Genomic DNA, 19,854 nt, shown 5'->3' with positions numbered 1-19,854 from the left:
TAGCAGTCTCAGTAAAACCAGACGAGGCCCCGGGACCAACGAGGAACACGGAATCACAACACAAAGCCGAGCTCTGCCCAGCGTGCCTGGCACTCCCTGCAAGTCGGGAACACACAAAACGTCACTTTTCCTCTTTCAGCGCCTGACGGCCCCTCCCAGCTTACGTTGAGATGCTCTAAGTCTGTATGCCTCGTGAAAATTGTACCACACTGTAGGATTAGGAAACCAATAACCAAGTGTTTTTATTGCATATACTGTAGTCCGTCTTAATGCCTCCTAGCAGGAAGATAGTGCCGTAGTGCTTATTCTGTGAATATCCCACCTATTTTTACATTGTACAGGACAGACAACACTCTGAAGTGGCAGGCATGCTCCACGAGACAGACAGACAACTCTGCTGTAAGCAATACCCAGTGGTGTGGGAGTCCTATTTCAAGTCCTAAACTATTTCAACTTACGGCTTGTTTGGAAAACAGAAATTTCCATTTTTGTAAAAATCTATGTTTCCTGATTACCTCTTGCTAATAAATCTATTCTATCTCAGGGTGAACAGTGAGTTTGGATGGGTTTCATTCATTCGCTGCAGGGGTATTGGACGAGCACTTGGGCCTTATTAGGCAAGTGACAAGGACACAGTCCCTGCTTTATGAGGCCTCACAGTCTCGTGAGGGACACGGTTTCGGTTATCTGTTGCACCAGGAACGAATCGCTCCAAAATTTAGTGGCTTGAAACGATTTCTACTATCTGTCAGAGTTCTGCGTGTTGATGGGGCCCAGCCGGTGGCTCTTGCTTGGGGCTTCTCGTGAGGTTAGGTCACACAGCAGGTGGGGCTAGGGGCAGTGAAGCTGACTGGATGGGTGTGCAAGACGCACGCTCACGCAGCTGGGAGGCGACGTTGGCTGGGGCTGAGTGTGGACCGGGGCCTCCCAACGTGGCCTTCATGTGGCTTCAGCTTCTCACCGTGTGGCAGCTGGGTCTGGAGGGCGCCTCAGGCAGAAGTTAAAAGGTTTCCGATGACCTACCCTCAGAATTCCCAGCACATCACACCCACAATCTTCATAACAATAACACTCCAATATAATTTTTAAAAAGTCAAAACTAATGTAAAACTCTATCACGAATCACACATCAAAATTTTCAGGAAGGACGGGATCGGTATTTCTGATTTTCCCTTCTGCCTCTGCACCAGCTTCACGCCCCTTTNCCCCCCCGTGCCGATACAGGGCCCCTCGGAGCTCACCGCCCCGAGGCCTGGGGAAACGCGCAGTCAGCACCTCCAGCCCCAGACAGTGGCTCTGATGCACCGTGCACCCCGCCAGCCTCGTCTGCGTTTCTCGTTTTCCTCCTGCTGTACTTGGTCTGTCCCTTGCCAGCTCCGTGTCCCATTGCCTTGACCATCTCCACTTTATTTGTGTCCTCAGACAGATGTTGCACCCATCTGTGCTGTCCGGCCGTCTCTCCCCCGCCTGGGCTCCCGGAGCCCCTGTGGAGTGTGCTTGTGGGGAGCTGCCCCACCGTGCATTCACCAACTGTGCGTCCGCCCCGGGCGCCTCCATCTGCCTCGTTCACATGGCTTCCTCGTCCACTGCCGCCGTCACCGCCTCCACGGCCTCCGTGGTCCCATTCTGTCTGAGTCCCCATCCTGACTGTCCTCCCTCTCTCGGGTTACCCGTGGGCTGTGTAAGTGCCTCTCCCAGACGCCTCTGCTCCCTGCCACAGAGGGCACACTGGGAGCTACGGCCTTTAGCAAATAGGTTCTCGCCTGCAAAGACCAGGCCATGCCATGCAGAGGAGGACAGTAGGTAGAGGAAGTAGGGTGGCAGCCTGTGGGCACAGCTGGCCAGACAGGGCGCCCAGGATGGCATCTTCACGTGGGTCCCCGCCCCTTTGCAGTAAAACATTCAGTCGTGTGCCAGGACCAGGCTAGTGAATAGCCTTATCTTGATCAGCCAAGGCTGCGCCCCCAAATCCTCCCTCCCTGCCTCTAGCTTCTCTCTTAACTATCCCCTGGCCCCCCTCCAACGCTTGCTAACCGGGTACCCCAACAGGAGCCACCTTATCTCCCCCGCTCATCCCCAAACCACACCCTGTAAGCCCATGACACTGGCCTCTCTTCTCGGCCTGCAGGTGGTCAGAACCTTCCCACCGGCACAGGCAACCAAATTTGGCTGGGAACGAAATTCAGCAGTAAAATTCGGTCGCCCGCTTTCTGGGGTCGGGGTCGCCTGCCTGTCTCATTTCAACCAGCACACATTTGCCAGTCTGCTTTTTTGTCTTGAGTTTGGACAGGAAATCCTCCCCTGAGAAGAACCCAGGGCACAGGCTGTCACTGTGGGCTGCTGCAAGGGCAGCCTGTCCCCTGCGTTCCCCTGAATTAAGGGTGGGAATAGCTATGGAGGAGCCAGGCAGCCAGCTGACCATCAGGCCATCCCCATACCCCTCAGACAGTCTCCTGCTAAAGACACAACAGGGGCAAAAGCAGAACAGGACTCTGAACCCCTCCCAACTCAATCGCAATGCTTTTTTTTCCCCCTAAAACCTGAGCACCTAATTTTCCTGCACCACGTGCCAGAACCTTGGGCACTGACCACAGGAGTTCCGGCCCCCACGCCCTCCCTGAGGAGAGGGGACCTCTGACAAGGAGCCAGCAGGGGCTTGTAGGAGAGCCCACTCCCTCCCACAGCCGGGGCAGGACAGAGGAGGAAGACAAGAGAAGGAGAGGGGGGACATCTGCTAGGCCCCGGGTCCTGGGGTTTGGTGGGGAGCTGATCAGGCAGCTGGTTCTACCTGGTCTCTGTCCTCCCACTTGACATCATTAGGAATTTCTCAGTAGAGAGAACCATCAAGTTTGGGGGCTCCAAAGACCACAGACAGGGCCCTGTGCAGAATGTCCAGACACAGCTGCTAGAATTGGGGGGGGACACTTCTCTCTGCTCCCTAAAACGTCAGGTAAAGGCATGTGACGGGTCTGCCAAATGAGGAAGCCACTCTCCTATCAGGGTGGTCCTGACCCGGGGCTGGACCCCACCTGGGGGGGCTAAATGCCCACAGGGAAAGTTCCGAGCTAGTCAGATGGGTGTTTAGCCTACAGGAAGCCCTCAGCATGTCCCCCTTTCATTCAGATGCTGAGTGTGGGTCAGTCCCCTGTACTGGTGCCCTTTTGGGGAGCCCCCCAACCCCTGCAGGCCACTCTGGCAAGCCCACACATTAACCAACTTGGCTCTGGGTTTGGTTGGTTATGTGTGTGGCTCTGCCGCGTGTGCGTGCGTGCGTGCGTGCGTGCGTGTGGCTGCAGTAAGGGTCCTGTCCGTCCGTAGGCCCCTCCTGCAAGGCCCCTCACTATGAAGGTGGTAAACAGGGACAGAGTTTGGTCCTGGGGCTGGCGGTACCACGTGACAGGTGACTAAATTACACACACCTGGATCCTGAGCCTCATTGACTACCCAGGGGAAATCCAGTGCAGGAACCAGGGGACCCTCTGATGTTTTCACTGGTCTGGGTGGTCAGGGACCCCCGTCAGGCCCTCAGAAACAGTCTCCTTCAGTCAGCCACAGCCCCTTGGCCTCCCTGCCCTGCATCCAAGATAAGAGGTCCTGGAGGCCCTCCAGGGCGAGGGGGCAGCTCAGGCCCTGCCACCGCCACCCCTCCAGCCGCAGATCTGTGAGCCATTTCTCCATCAGAGCTTCACCCCCAAGTAAGACAGGAAACCACAGCCGGGCATGTAACTATCACAGAGGTCTGCCAGCGACCAGTGAGACCCTTGCTTTTTCATTTGGTTTTGTTTTTGTCACAACCCACAGTAAAAAAAGTGACGCCTGACAGTGTGGCCCTGAATAAACATGCATATATGTACAACAGGAACTGAAACTTCACAAAGCAATATGGACCTTTAGTCCATGCAACGAACTCAGATATCTTCAGTTCTGTTCTACTTTTTAAAAAAATTTGGTCAACACCCACTAAATTGATTGCAACACCCATGAAAGGGTCAAGACCTAGGGTTTGAAAAGCACTCCTGTCCTCTGTTCCCAAAACCGCGAGGGTCCTCCCTCACGACGGAGCCGCACTCACCAGCCAACGGTCCTCGCTGTCACTTAACTGTCTCCTTCAAATCAACTCATTTTCCCCCCCAAAATCGATTTAACTAAGAAGGAAAACTCCCTATCATGACCGTCAGTGGGAAACCAGCATCCTGCCATAAATACAGGGGACCGTAAGAGATACAGTGGGGGGACCAAAATGGTNGTCCAGATATCAGGCCCACAGATGTGGCACTGGGACCCATGGGTCTCTCTGTCCCACTTGCATAATTAATACCCCAAAGTGGGAAGTATAAGATAGTGATTAAGGGTCCCTGCACTCTTCTCCTTGATCTGGCACAAGAGCGGTGGCGCCACGGGGACGCAGCCCAGCCTGCAGGTTGCTGAGAGGGTGGTCAGGTGGCTGTGCAGCTCCCTCCCGAGGACTATCTCACCAGCCCTCTGGCCACCAGAGCATTAGCTGGTGTCTACTGCCCACTGGGTGGTGGTGATCTTCAGTGTGGGCTTGATCTTTATTTATTCAAAACATGACTGAGAAACCATAGGTGGGTTCTGCCTCGGGAATACAGCTCCCTGCACTGGGGTCCTGGGGGGGCAGCAGTCCTTGGTACCCATGGTGGATGCCTCAACCTCAGCCTGCACATGTGCAGGGCCTGGACAGACACCCTGGACAGACACCAGGATACGGGTTCAGCCTCCAGAGGCACCGATAACGTTTTTTGCCATCTTTTTTCTTGATTCCTAAATTTGGGGGGGTGTCCTGATATAGAGAAGTGAAGGTGTGAGAAGATAGCCCCATCCTCTGGCTGCCAGCTCCTGGGGGAACCCACCGAGACCTTCTCCACCACCGAGGTCTCAGGATCCTGACACCTGGACCCCCACGCCCCACTTCCGTATTTCTGAGGCATGTGTGTGAGCTCGGGCCCACAACACAAGGATCCGTGTCTGACTCCTCAGGAGGGGATCCCAGGAAGTCCCTGGGTCCGCACGCCCACGGTGGGCACAGCAAACATGGCTTGGAACCGCGGAGGGCCAGAGCCGTGGGCCTTCACGTGTGCTGTGTGCTAGTAAATGCTTCTAATTCCTTCTAGACAAAAGCTTTGATTGATAAGCTCCAAAAGCTTGTGTCATCAGAGGGCAGATTTAAGAATCTGAGAGAAGCTCTGAAAAAGTAAGTGTGTGTCATTTTGTCACCGTTATTTTTTAAATCGTAGAACCGCATTGCAGAGGCATTCACACGCCCCATCTGGCTGGAGCAGGAGGTCTGTCTGTCTGTGTGTCCATCTGTCTGCCCACTAGACCCCAAGACGTCCCAGAGCCCCAGGGCGGGTCAGCTTTGTCCTCCATCGCCTGCCAAAGAAATTCAGTCTTAGTGGCGTTTCCCGGGAGGCACAGGGAGAACGGTGCAGTCCCCAGACGCACAGTGGCGGTGAAAATAACGGTGCCAGATTCCTTGATTCTGAAATGCACATTGTTTTTTGCATTTTAATATTTTTGACATTGGGGTATGTCTTAACGTCAGTGTGCTTATTGAATATGATTGTTTACTTTTTTTACTTGAGAACTAGTCATAAAATAAAGGCGCATTTACAGACAATGGCATTTTTGAATCAAAGAGATGCAGTTACCAGTTACACCTTTCAGTCTGCAAAGAGCCCGTCCCGCCCNTCCACAACTAGACTGAAGAACAAAAGGACAGCAACTTGTCTGTTCCTCTTCCCCAATTTCCCAATGCTGTTCCCTCCCACAATTCCCCAATAAATCTTAAAAACAAAAACAAAACAAAACAAAATCCTCTTACAGCTCCATAGCAAAAAGACAAACCAATTTTAAAAATGGGCAAAGGACTTAAATAGACATTTCTCCAAAGAAGACACACAAATGGCCAATGAGCACATGGAAAGACGCTCAGTGTCACTGGTCATCAAGGAAATGCAAATCACAAGGAGATAGCACTTCACATTCACTAAGATGGCTATAAGAATTTTAAAATAAAAACAAAAAATAACTCTCTGCAAGAGAAATAGGAACCTCACGCGTTGCTGGTGGGGTTGTAAAATGGTGCAGCTGCTGTGAAAAACAGCCTGGCCATTCCTCAAAACGTTAAACATACAGTCACCATATAACCCAGAAATTCCACTCGTAGGTATAGACCCAAGAGAACAGAAAACATGTCCGCCAGGAACTTGTACTCAGATGTTCACAGTAGCATCATTCACAATAGCCATAGGACATTGAAAGCAGCCCAACGTCCATCAACAGCTGAGTAGATGAACAAAATGTGATGCATACATGCAACAGGGTATGATTCAGCCTTATAAGGGAATGCATTATGGACAAATGCCACAACATGGACGAACCTTGAAAACATTACATCAAGTGAAAGAAGCCAGACACAAAAGGTCTCATTATATGATGCTTTCATATGAAATGTGCAGGAACAGACAGAGCCATAGAGAAAGAGAGCAGATTAATGGTTGCCAGGGGGATAGGGCGGAGGGGGGGATGGGGCGTGCTTACTTAAGTGGGGTGTTCTTTTAGGGTGATAACGTTTTGAAACTAGAGAGGGGTAGTGGTTGCATAATACTGTAATGCACTCAGTGCCCCAGAACTGTACACTTTAAAATGGTCAATTGCATGATATGTGTTTCTCCTCAAGGAGAAACAAAGAGAAAGACCTGACGATAACAACAGCTCATTGAAAAGCACTCCAGGGATCAGAGATGAGTTCGATCAGTTGATGGGGAACCTCTGAACTGCACTCGTGTAGTTTAAAATGAACTGGATGCTATGCTAAATTTCACTCCAGTTAAAAAAAAAGTAAAAAAATAAAGGGGGGGACGTCAGAGGGAGCTTTCAGAGGAAGTGACTGGAACGGGGGCCTTGGAGGAACAGAAGTGGCCAGGGTTTCTGGCTGAGAGCAGGGGCGGGGAAGGGTGTCTGGGATGAGGAAGAGGCTGAGGGACGGCTGTGCAGGGATCTGGTAAGGCGCCCAGGGAGTGAGGGGACCAGGTAGGCGGCAGGTGGGAGGGGCTGGCGGGGCCCTGAGTGGCGGCTGGAATCCTCCAGAGCTTGATGGTGAAATCACACAGGCTCCTTCTCGCCCAGCCTGATTCCATTTCATTTGTCAGCCCTTTATCAGCCCTCATCACAGCATATGCAATAATGTTTGCTTACTGGGCAATTATTACCACACTCAGACCAATGACTCACGGCCCAGAAACAGTCAAGGCCCATTTCTCACTTCGGGGAAGCGAAGGCGGGAATGTCCTGCTGAGACAGGGCAGGGTCCAGGCAAGCTTACTGACCCTCTCCAGTCACTGTCCCTTCTGGGGCTGGGGCCTCCCCATGGCCCCAGCTGCCTCCAGGCCTCGCGCCTACCCACAAACCCCATACGCCCACTTTTGTTCCTCTCCAGTCCTCTCCTGGCACCCACAAGCCTCGTTAGGAGGTGAGCGTGGCACCTCCAGAGCTCTCCTGTGCAGGACGCAAAGCCCTTCAAATATCACCCTCCATAGCACAAGCCTTTGACTATTGGACTCAGAATAACCAGTAGTGACCGCTGCTGCCGCCGCCGCCACTTACGTGTGGCTTGCAGTGTGTCAGGCTCTGGACTCGAGCGCCTGCTAGTATTTTTACCCCCACTTCACTGAAGAGGCCAAGATACAGGAAAGGTGAGTTTCAAAGTTAGCCATGGGCACTGACCACTCAGACCATTGGCTGTAAGCCAACCAGCTCTGCAGGACACCCTCCAACACAGTACAGAGTAAAGCATGACAGTGTGGGGCGCAGGGTAGTAACTCAGAGGTCCAGGGAGAGGAAGTTTCCGTGTAGGAGGAAAGGTGTGGCGGTGGGGCTGTGCCCAGGACAGGGAGCTCACCTGCGGGCTCTTGAGGGGTGCAGTGGTGTGGGACAGTACACTTGAGGTAGGGATGTATTGTAGGTCTTAAGTGACAGACGTATACATATCCTGTTTTCATTACCTTTCTCACTCTACCAAGGCTCTGGTCACCCATGTGTCCATCCATCCACCCATCCTTCCATCCTTCCTACCATCCATGCCTTTAGTCATTCAACCATAAATCCATTTTCTCATATATCCACCCGTTGCTGCTTCTATCCACTCATCCACACGTGCCTCCCTGCAGACAGCCATCGAACCACCACTTCTGCAATCCTCTGCTCAGCTACTACGTAAAATCAGCACGTGGGTGTGGAGACAGCCCCACCACTTCCCAGGAGGCCTACTTCACTTCCCCAACGCTCAATTTCTCCATCTACAAAGTGGGTATGTGTATGCCCAAAGAAGTGGGCGCTGAATAACAAAATCCATGTAAATGGTGGCCACTACACCTACGGTTATTGCGCGTGTTGTTATTATTACCACTACCGTATGCTGGGAGGCAGTGCAGAGGTGGATCTGTGAGTGGCCCCACTTCCCTGCTCAGATGCTGACTCTGACGGGTGAGTGGAATACCAGCTGATCCTGTAGGTAACAGCGGGGAGAGGATCAAGTTCTAGGGGGAGGGGGTGAAGCAGCAGGTCTGCCTACAGAAAAAGGGTCAGTGGGAGTGGGCAGGCACACGGGATAGGACAGTGAGCTGGGGGCGTGCTGCCGGCCGGGGGTGGGTGTGGACCCCGGGAGCTGCACCTGGCTGGGTGCCTGACCCCTGCTGCTCCCTCAGGGACCCAAGGCCTGGAGGTCCGGAAGGTGGGCAGGCCTCGGGCTCACCCTCACCCACCTCCTGCACTGGGGAAGATGCGACTTTTGTTGAGAATGCTGGACCCTGTGGGCCAGGGGTTCAAACTCCAGCTCCTCCTTACTAGTTGTGTGGCCTGAGGCAAATCACTCAAGTGCCTCAGTCACTTCGTGTATATAATGCGGATAAATAGTAACATTCAAAGTGTACTCGTGTAAAGCGCTGGGTGCTGCACCTAAGACACCCCTGAAGGAGGTGGGAGTCCTGGGCACGGAGGGTGAGCCCTGCTCTCCCTTCTCCGGAAGTACAGAAACGCTCCGGCCTCCCTACTGTGCACCGGAGCCGAGGCCACACCCAGCCCTGGGTCACCTAGGCACTGCCAGCCTGGGCACAGCACCTGGTGTGTTCCTTTCTTAAGGCTGTGCAACAAACCACTACAAACTTACGGGTTTCAAAGAGCACACATCTATCGCCTCGCGTTCTGGTCAGAAGTCCACGTGCAGTCTGGCTCCTCTGCTCCAGGTGCCACATGGCCGAAAGTGAGGTGTCAGCCAGGCTGCCTTCCGTTCTGGAGGCTGTGGGACGGACCTGCTTCCAAGCTTATTTGGGCTGTTGTCAGAATTCAGTTCCACGCGGAGTGGGAGTGAGTCCCCTTTCCTCACTGGCTGTGGGCTGGGGTGGATCTCAGTCTGGCGGCCACCGTGTCCCTCGGATCATGGCCCCGTCGCAGCCAGCACTGGGGTGCAGTCCTCATGCCTCAGGGCCCTCTGGCCTCCCTTCTCACTCTCCTGCCTTCCTCTTCTGCTTTGAAGGGCCCCCGGGGTTCCATCGGGCCCCTCGGACGATCCAGGTGATTCCAAGATTTAATTCCAAGTTATCGTCAATTCTTGGAGCCTCGCTTTCCCCATCTGAGGTCAAGCACATGCCAGTCTGCAGGGTGACGATGGAAGAGGACCGGCCCCCATGGGAACCTGACAGCTGCAGGGGGTCTGAATCCGCCTCCTTGCCCCAAAGCCATCGCTGAGCGGGTTTCCTCGGTTTACCTCACACCCAGACGCTTACGGATCATATTTCTCCATTCTTCAGATGGCAAAAGAGAAAATGCCCCTACAGATGCTAATAGGACTTTCTCAGCAGAAAGACTAAAATGCTTGTGGGGCACTTGACTCACGAAGTCTACCTATCCTAGTTGTACGTCCGTTCCAGGACAGAAGGGACAACCAGGGGATCGTGGTTCATGAGGACCTGAGATGGGGGGTATTGGGGGTGGGAGACTGGAGGCAAGAATGAGAGGTCCAGCCAGGCCCAGCGGATGGGAGACCCCCAGACGGCGGGCCAGCTCGCCCTCTTTGCAGAGGAGAAAAGGGGTGACGTGGCCCGGGCGGGCAGTGGGCTGTAAGAGGGACGAAGGTGGCAGCCCGGGAAGGCCGGCGAGCCAGCGATGGGGCCCCACGGAGCCCCGCCCCTGGCCCAGGCCCCNCTCAGGCAGAAGTTAAAAGGCTTCCGATGACCTACCCTCAGAATTCCCAGCACATCACACCCACAATCTTCATAACAATAACACTCCAATATAATTTTTAAAAAGTCAAAACTAATGTAAAACTCTATCACGAATAACACATCAAAATTTTCAGGAAGGACGGGATCGGTATTTCTGATTTTCCCTTCTGCCTCTGCACCAGCTTCACGCCCCTTTTGCAAGTAACCCTCAGACGGCTCTGGTTCCAGAACGGAGAGAGCTCTGCTCCGGCTGTGGCTGGTTCGCGGGGAGAGTTGGTGCTGGCCTAGCCTCTCTGCTTGCCTATGTCGGGCTGCTTAGCTTCTGAAGGTGTCTGTTGCCTCCAACTCCAAAAAGGAGCCTTTTAAGTCCAGCCACAAGGGCAGGCTGCCCCGGGTCCCCAGCGTTCTTTGGGTAAGTGGCATCTGGCTGCGACTCATCAGCCTCTCGCTCTTGCCGTGTTGAACGATCACGGTCCCTTTCCCAACAGGGGCACTGCGGAGGCCTCAGTGGCTACGGGGGCAGGAGAGCAGCTTGTGGTTGTCACGGGCATGTTGAAGGTGCCACCCAGCTCTTTGTCAAGCCTTGGGTGTGCATTCCTCGCCAGCAAGCACCCAGCCGCCCTCCTGACTCCCTGACGGCCGAGCACTCCTGCCCCAGCTGGAGAGTGGGGGCCACGAAGCAAAGAGCCTCACGTTCTAGTCCAGCCCACGGCTTAGTGCCAGCCCCCAGGTGGGTGCCCTCCAGCCACCTCAAACTCAGCCGGACCACACTGATCTCACCAGCTTCTCACCACACCGGCACCTTCCAGCACCCCCAGCCAGTTGTGCAAGCCAGAAACCCAGAGGTCACCCATGACTCCCACATCCAGGGAGTCACTAGGCCAGCCGATGTCAGCCTCCTAATTATCTTTCCAGCCAGGTGACAGCAACTCACCGCCTCTGTCACCACCCTGGACCAGCAGCTCTCAAACTTTCTGGCCTACACGACTGCTCTTCACACCTAAAAATGATTGAGAACCCGACATAAGTGCATTATGAGTCAATAAAATTGTATTGCTGATTAGTGTGTTCAAAACTAAAACTTTGGGAAACCTTTAATGTAATTATTTATGAATTCATTTAAAAAGAACAATAACACCAGCAATTCCTCTTCTGAATAGATGAGGTTAAAACAATCTACAGAATGGGAGAAAATATGTTTGCTAATCATGTATCTGAAAAGGAGTTTAGTATCCAGAATATATTGAAAAAAACTCTTGGGCNACTCCACGAGAAAACAGTCTCTGCTTTTCCTGAAAGCGACGTGGCACCATTTCAAATCCGCACAGGCCTGTGGGGTCCTGGAGCCTGCCTGGTGACCTGAACATTTAAACAGCCCCCAGGAGCCAAAACAAGCCCCTTCCCAGCAGTCAGCCTCCCCTATGACCCAAAGGCAGTGTTTAGACCATCTGAGAATCCACAACAGTTCAGAGAACTAGTGCTAATTGTGGGAGCCTGAACCTGTCCACCATTCAGGCAGGTGAGCAGGGGAGGTCGGCCCAGGATTGTCCCAGGTCCTGTTAACTGCTCCCAGCCGCTGAGCAGGCCCGAGCCACCTGGGAAGGTCCCTCTCGACGCCGCTGTGCGGTGACAGAGAGAGGCACAGATCTGACAGCAGCTCAGCAGCCCCTGGAGGGAACTCTCTCATTACGGAGGAAACTGAGGGAAGGTGGCTTGCTCAAGGCCTAATGCACGGTGACAGGGGACACTCCAAACCAGGTCTCTGCTCCAAGTCCAGTGCTCAGCGAGTGGCCCTGCTCTGCCCCCTTCAGCAGGGGCCACGCCACCTCCTCGACCGTCGAGACCCTCTGACCAGGGCCCTTCCCTGCTGAGGGAAGGACTGGGGAGGCCAGTGTGCAGACAAGTGACGAGGACTATATCAGGGCGGTGCCGTGGACAGGAAGAAGGGAGTCTCAGGAGAGAACTTGGGGGATGGGCCCAGCGAAGGCAGGAAAGTGACAAGGATGAAGCCTGAGCGCAACCACCCACAGCTGAGCTGGGCTGGTAGCTGGACACACACGATCTTATCGCCCCTGTGGGGCAAGTGCTGTCCTTTCCCGTCCTACAAATGACGAAACTGTCGGTTAGAGGGGCCGTTACTGGCCTGGCTACACAGCGGGGGTGGCAGCGCTGCCTGGAACAGACAGACTCCCAACCTTTGCGAGGCCGTGAGGAGCCCGGGCAGTGGCAGCGACAGAAGCGGGTGGGCTGGACAGACGGGGCAGGACAGGCAGGGGTGCTGGTGTTGTCTGGGCCTGGGCGGGGTCGGCATGAGGCAGGGTTTAGGGGCTTGCTGAAGTTAGGACTGTGGGTGGCATGAGATGGGAGGTGGAAAGGTGAGAGAGAAGGTTCTAGAAACAGGACTTTGGTGAGTCCTTCTGCTGGGAAACGGTGGGAAGGAGAGGAGCCGGCACAGGGCTGAGACGCAGGAGAGCCAGAGGCCACAGGAGGGCTCAGCCTTTGCAGGACAGAGGGGATTGGCCAATGGGTGGCCAACACGCCCGCCGAGCCTCAGTGGCCTCATCTGTAGTGTGGGGAGAAGGCTGCCGGCCTCGCAGGGCTTGTGAGGGTCAGAGCAGACACAGGTGGGTCTGAGAGGCCTGGGGTTCTCAGGGGCTGTGCCGCCATGCGGTTACTGACCCCCGGCCCCCTCTAGGGCGGCTGTGGCAGCTGCTGGACCTTCTCCACCACGGGCGCCCTGGAGTCTGCGATCGCCATCAAAACGGGGAAGATGCTCTCTTTGGTAAGCAGCTGGCCCCAGCGGTGGGGGGGCTGCCTCCTGCAGAGGTCACGGCTTTGCCCTGAGGCCTGACAAGGGGGCCAGGCCTGGGCCTTCAGGCCTTTCACTAATGACGCCCAGGTTGTTCATGGAGCGAAGACCAGTGTGAGGGTGATGGCCTCCTGTGTGGGCTGGCGCTGAGGCGAGGCCTGTCCCCTCCCCGTGCCAAGTGCCCCCATGGGACACGTGACCACACGCACGGGCACACCTCTAGCATGGTGCCTGGATGAGTGGGGCCGCCCACACCCTTACCAGCCTGGCTGCCCTTCACACACACAGAGATGGGTCCTGCCCTGGGGAGCTTATCTGTCATGGGGAACCAGAGCTGATCAGGCCACAAGTGTGGCTCAGTGCCTGCCGCCAGCTCTCAGCTCACAGGTCTNCTTCTTCTTTCTGAAGTTTTTCATTTCTCTGTTTCCTGTTCTCCAGCCAAGCTGTACCAGATTGGAGACATTGAAGGGGGTTTCCAACTCCACCCCGGCCCCGCCCCACGCCCCGGCCACCACCACCCCCCACCCCACCCCGCAGAGCCCGGAGCCTCCGCCGCCGCGATGTGGGCCGCGCTGCCGCTGCTCTGCGCCGGGGCCTGGCTGCTGGGATCCCCCGTCCGCGGAGCCGCCGCCGGCCTGCCCGTGAACAACTTAGGTACCGGGGGTGCGAGGGAGTGGGGTGGGGGGCGGGGGGGGCGCTGTCCAGGATCCAGACTCACAGGACTTGACCGGGTCATCGCCGGGGCCCAGGGCTCTGGGGTCGGGACCCGGAGGGGTGCGCTGTGTTAGGGGAGGAGGCTGAGAGGAGGGGGACTTGCACGACCACAGGGGCGGTGGGCAGTTGTCTGGGGGACCCCCTACCCAGTACCAAAGGAGCCCATGGCCCCCTGTGCCCTCCACCCGCACCTGGGCACACGGAGGGCGTTGACCTCTGCCCCTGCCGGAGGCGGAGGCGCGCAGGGCCTTTCCAGCCTCTCCTGGCAGCCTCCCCAGGGCCTGGCACGCAGGAGATCCCCATCCGCGCCCTCAGAGCTGCGGGAGGAACGGGGCCGTTTGGAGGGGCGACTCTCCTGCCTAGAGGAACAGCACTTTTAGCCCCTGAAAGCGGAGGGTGTTTGCTCCAAGGGCTCGTGGTCCATCTCTGGGACTCCCCGTTTTGGCCCCGCGCTGCAGGCTCTCCCCTGTGGCCGCCCCCCTTCCACCCACGAGCTCTGAGCTCCCAAGACCAGCTGCCCCCTTACCCGGGGACAGGACCCAGATTACTGAGGCTGGATCTTGTCTGCTCAGAATCTAGCCTTATGCCAGCCCCCATTTGTACAAGAAAAGCCCCTAGTCTTGCAAACCTGGAGGGCGCCCGGCGCCAGGTCAGTCCAACCTGAGGGCCCAGCTGCACCGTGAGTGAGGGCTCTGCCTCGCCCTGCGGTAGGGCTGCTGCGGAAACCCTGTCAACTCCAGGGCCGGGCTCTCAAACCTCTGTAAAAAGCCACACAGTGAAAATCTGGGGCTTTGTGGGCCATACCTCTGCCCCTGTAATGGGAGAGCAGGCACGGGAATCTGTACACAAATGAGCTTGGCTGTGTTCCCATAAACCACAATTTATGGGCACTGAAATTTGAACTCAATTGACTTTCAGGTACTATAAAATGTAACTTTTTTCCAGCTGTTCAACAACACTGTAAAACCAATTCTCAGCTCCTGGATGGTACAGCAACAGAGAGCAGGCCAGTCTGGGGACCCCTGTTCTGGACACTCCCACAGCCCCAAGACAGGGCACACATGACCATACTCCTCCAAAAGTCACAGGGGCTGGAAATGGATCTAGCTGAGGCTGGGGTGCAGGGGTCACTAGCAGACCCTTCTGGCCCCGAGATCATCCTTTTTCTTCCACTGACCTCCATAGTCCAGGCTTTTCTCACCTGTGTGTTCCTCCTGAAACCTCCCAGAGGCAAACGCTGGTCAGTTGTCCCAAACTCCATCGCCTCAAACCCGTCCTGAGCTGAACCCCTCTGCAGGGCAGGTACTGCGAGCAGGGCAGGTACTGCGGGGAATGTGCGTTTTTTTCTCCCAGGGAAATGGCTATGGCTCGGTTTCTGGAACTGGCCTGTGACGCCCAAAGAGATCTAAATTCTGTGTAGCAGAAATCTTCAGTCACAAAGAAATTCCAAGTGATCCCGGCACAGATTAGAAATCAATTCCCAGGCCCGGTACTTCCACGTGTCCTGCGGGAGAAAGCGCCTGAAGGCAGCCGACCTTTCATTCGTCCTGACTCGGAACCCATGAAGGCAGCAAAGGGAAAGGCTCCGGGTGACAAATCCTGGAAGGCTGCTGTCAGTTCTTCAAGGAAGCTGAAACCGAAGGCGGGAGGACCTCACGGGGTATCAGCTGATGGGGTCCTAGAAACAGTGTTCTAGGACAGAGCACCATGTGACTCGGGGCGCGGGAAGAAGTGCAAGGAACTCTGGCACTGCTCTAAAAACGGCCTTCCCATTCCCAGAAGCAATAAGCGGTATTTTCATTGCTTATTATTATTAATAAGCAATGAGCTTATCTGAGCAGGATATCTCAGCCCTTTGACCTATAAAAACACAAAATCCAGAATTCATGCTGAGCCATTAAAACATAGTTAATATTCACCCATGAGTATATAAATCCATGCCGGAGGGGGCAGTTAGTCAAGTCCAACTTATCTCTTTAAGAGATGCATTTCCAATATGCGTTTACTTTCTCTGTTTAACAATTACTTTTCATAATGTGTATTTAAAATGTTTTAGTCAGGCGTTAATGATGACAATGATGATGATTACTCAAATCCAGAATAAATTTTATAATACTCAGAGACGTATGGGTTAGACAGGAAGCAAAAATAATTTAAATTCATACTTTTGGCTCTTGTACAAAAGGATGTTAGGGCAATCAAGTATAAACACATGCTCCCTGGGGGTAAAATCTTGTGAGGTGTGGGTGGAGACGGGGGTACAAAGGAGAAAAGAAACTATGCAAAACGCTTGACTCTGCTAGAGGGGCTCAGTCATATGACTAATGGTGACTACTAACTCACGACCAGCTTTAAAGGGATGATGTAACGGTCTTGTTTTAAAATGTGCATCCGTACAATGAGCTGGAATATATCCTCTGCCGCTAGTTCAATACCAAATGAATTTTTAGATAACTTAAAATGCACAAGGGGGGTACAGCGGGGTCCCCAAAGAACTGGCCAGCCTGGTTTTGCAAATAAAGTTTTATTGGAACGTGGTCACACCCATCTGCTTCCCCAGTACATGGGCAGAGCTGAGTAGCTGTGACAGAGGTGGTAGAGCTTGCCAGGTCTAAGATAATTTACTGTCTTTTTAAGGAAAAATGTGCCAATCGTTGAGGCATATAGGTTTTTAAATTAACTTCTTATTGATATTGATCATCCAGAAAAGTGCACAGATCATTAAACATGAAATTCAGTGAATTTCCACAACCTAAACACAGCAAGCAGCACTCACGCCTTTCTGTACCTCCCCTACCCCCACCCCCAGGACAGCTGCTATCCTAACTTTTAACACCGTAGGTCAACGACGTAGAGATTTTCAACATTGATTTGGGGACCAAAGCAGTAAGAGTTTGCGTACCTTTTGCATTCTGCTTTAAGTGACCCCATTTTTGGCACTTTACGTTTAAGCTAGTTTCCTAAAATGCAAATTAGCTCTGAAGTGCTTCCTTGGCTGTAGATTCAACGCTACTGCGAGGCACCCAGGCCTAATTTATTGTTTCTTTTTGCAGACAACTTTCGTTTTCATTCATGGATGGTGCAGGTCAGTGTCCAACTTCTTCTTTCTGAAGTTTTTCATTTCTCTGTTTCCTGTTCTCCAGCCAAGCTGTACCAGATTGGAGACATTGAAGGGGGTTTCCAACTCCACCCTCCTGGGTCTTTCCGGACTCAGAAATAGCCAAACACTGAGAAGGTTCAGTTGAGCAATCGCCTTCCAGAGATCCCCAGTGGTGAAGTGGGCCGGCAGCCTTTCGAGCCTTGGGGCTCAGGTCCATATTTTGTATTCAAATCACGTGGCGTGCTGCCTGCAAAGTCAATTCGAGAACGCCAGTTGCGTGTACTTTTGAAAAGTGGTGATTTTGGCCGTAAACTTGACCCAGCACCACCTGTCGTACCCAGGGGTGACCTGTACTGATTTAGCAGTGTCTTTGCCCGGGGCCTCTGGCCTCTTGGTGACCTTTCAGGCAGCTAGCTGCATGGGCGCCATTCTGGCCACAGGTCCGTGAAGGCAGGGGTTTGGTTTACTCTGTAAAATTCCTGACATTCACAGCCGAGACCCAGGACAGGGCCGCACCCACTCACACCGATGAGAGCCGTGGCAGGAAGGAAAGCTCCACCCATCCTCTTAGAAAAGAAAACTGTCTCCCTCTGGCAGCAGCTTTCTGTCCGTGACTTCATGCGATGTGTTCTGTTTCAGCACCAAAGGAAATACAGCAAGGATGAGTACCACCACCGGCTGCAGACCTTCCTCAGCAACAGCAGGAAGATCAAGGCCCACAATGCTCGCAACCACACATTTCAGAGTATGTGGGGGACGTGGGGGATATGGGGATGGGAGGAGGGAGCATCTCTAACATCGGGAAAGAAATTAGCTAGGGACACCGCTGATGAAAGCGCCCGCGAGGGGCTTAGGGCCCAGGGGATTCTGGCTCTGCTGTCACTCTCCATGAGATTTAAGGGATTGTACATGTAAGGCGATGCTGGCACCCTTCTGGGTGACTGTAGAGGAGCCCCCATCCCATGGCTGCCATCGGAGGGTCCAGCCCTTGCTGAGCCCTGGCAGTGCTGCGGGTGCGGGGCCTTCTCCAGGGCAGCCTCTGGGGACATCCGCCTTCCCTCCGGGGTAGCGTCCCTGGGAGCACAGGCACTCACAGCGTATGTAGCGAGGGCTCCACACAAGGGCAGTGTCAGCTCAGCTGGTGATAACGTGCAACAGGTCTGTGCTGGAAGGAAGCCCGAGTCTGAAGCTCATTTCCACCCAGGACTAGCGGTGTGACCTTGGGGGGTTAGGGTCTCTGAAATCTTACTCGACTATACAGTGGAAGTGATCACGTGCCCCTCATGGGGGAGCTAGGAAAACTGACTGCAAAGACAGGTGAGGTGGGGAGGCGGGTGTCATGGATCTGTACCTGGGCGTCCATCAGACTCACCAGTGGGGTTTTTAAATCGGGGTGCACAGGCTCCACCGCAGACCCACTGCAGCCGCATCTGTGGGAGGTGCTGTCTGTCACAAAGCTACCCGGGAATTCGGAAGCACTGTGAGGATGTGACCTGGGTATGCTGATTATCTGGTGTCCGAAAATGTAAAGCAGCCAAATGAACATGGGTTCATTCTTTTTTCTATTTCTTTATTAGTGATTGACTGAGCTCCTGTTTTTTTCTCACTTTGGTTTTTATTTTTCCCTCTTTTTCAGTGGGATTCAACCAGTTTTCAGACATGACGTTTGCTGAAATGAAACGCAAGTATCTTTGGTCAGAGCCTCAGGTAGGTGTCATCACTGTGCTCAAATCTGAATCGTTGCACTCAGACCTCGGAACACGCTCATGGCTTGCTCTGCTCCCAGCCAGACGCAGCCCCAGCCCCGGCCGCAGCCAGGCAGCCTCAGGTTCTTGGGGCCCCCGGCAGTTCCTCGGCCCGCACTCTTGGCCTCAGCAATGCAGATGCCAAACTCAGGGTTCCAGATAATATACAGATGCCCAGTTAAATCAAATTTCAATAAACAAATATTTTAGCACAAGTATATCCTAAACCTTGCATGGGACATACGTACACTACCAAGTTATTCGTCATGTACCTGAAACTCGAATGTAACTGGGTGAACTGTGTTTTTATTTACTATCTCTGGCCAGCCTGGGCTCCCAGGGGGACATCATTTAGCATCCGGAATCAACACATGGGGCGGGACGGCGCTGACAGCTACAATCTTTCGCATTCTCTCTCGGTGACTCCATTCTAATTACACACACGTCTGTCACAAAGGTTTCTTTCCCGCTGAAAAAACTGTACTTCTTGTTCCAGAACTGCTCAGCCACCAAAAGTAACTACGTTCGGGGTAGTGGCCCCTACCCACCCTCTGTGGACTGGAGGGAAAAAGGACATTTTGTCTCAGAGGTGAAAAATCAGGTATGCGTGACAGTCCCCACTTTCCCCCCAAAATAGCCACATTCTCAGACAACATACCAGGAAGAAAAAAAAAATGCAATAGAACCCCAAACCACGGCAACATGTCCCCAACTCTAGTCTTCCTCGCCATGTCTCCAGCTGCCTTCCTGGAAAAGCCGGCGGTCACATTTCTATGGGCTGCTCTGGAGTACAAAAGAGTGCTTCCTCATTGGGTCAAAGTTACCCGTTCACCCCACCACCAGATTCCCCCCCGCCCCCCGGTCTCTCCTACACAGACCCCCAAAACATCATGCTCTCCGGGCCCTGCAGATTGGACACCAGGGCCCCATTCCTACGGCCCAGGCATCTCCACGCCCCCTGCAGGGCACCAGGGTCCAGCCCCTGATCACTGAGTCCCCCAGGGAATCGCCTGTGGCCAGTGAACAGAGGGACACCCAGCGTCCCAGCCTGGCTCTGGCCCCAGCTCTGGCCTCAGTGGGGAAGGGAGCCCCCTGCAGGACGCCAAGACTTCCCGCACTCCGAGCTGGAGACCCAGGTCCCAGCACATGCAGTTCTGGAGTCAGACCCTACCCCGTGCTGTCCCCGTGGCCTACTGTGGTCCCTCCCCTAGACGTGACAGTCCAGTGACCTCTCAACCCCAGGAA

The 19,854-nt window shown here is 54.2% G+C and overlaps 2 protein-coding genes across 2 annotated transcripts in view; both read left to right on the top strand.

Annotated features, from left to right (window-relative positions):
* Positions 1-13,200, top strand: part of RASGRF1 (Ras protein specific guanine nucleotide releasing factor 1) — an 82,365-nt gene extending 69,165 nt beyond the window's left edge. The window contains exons 26-27 of the mRNA XM_019640004.1: positions 12,937-13,023; positions 13,141-13,200. Coding sequence (XP_019495549.1) covers positions 12,937-13,023; positions 13,141-13,200 — 147 coding nt within the window. The remainder of the gene's footprint in view (positions 1-12,936; positions 13,024-13,140) is intronic.
* A 370-nt stretch (positions 13,201-13,570) lies between these two features.
* Positions 13,571-19,854, top strand: part of CTSH (cathepsin H) — a 13,735-nt gene continuing 7,451 nt past the window's right edge. Inside the window, 5 exon segments of the mRNA XM_019639972.1 lie at positions 13,571-13,704; positions 16,818-16,849; positions 17,504-17,609; positions 18,501-18,571; positions 19,106-19,342. Of these exon segments, the coding sequence (XP_019495517.1) occupies positions 13,611-13,704; positions 16,818-16,849; positions 17,504-17,609; positions 18,501-18,571; positions 19,106-19,342 (540 nt within the window). The 5' untranslated portion in view covers positions 13,571-13,610.

Source organism: Hipposideros armiger, unplaced genomic scaffold (genome assembly GCF_001890085.2).
Source record: "Hipposideros armiger isolate ML-2016 unplaced genomic scaffold, ASM189008v1 scaffold_48, whole genome shotgun sequence".
NCBI lineage: Eukaryota > Metazoa > Chordata > Mammalia > Chiroptera > Hipposideridae > Hipposideros > Hipposideros armiger.
This window is presented reverse-complemented; position numbering and strand designations above follow the sequence as displayed.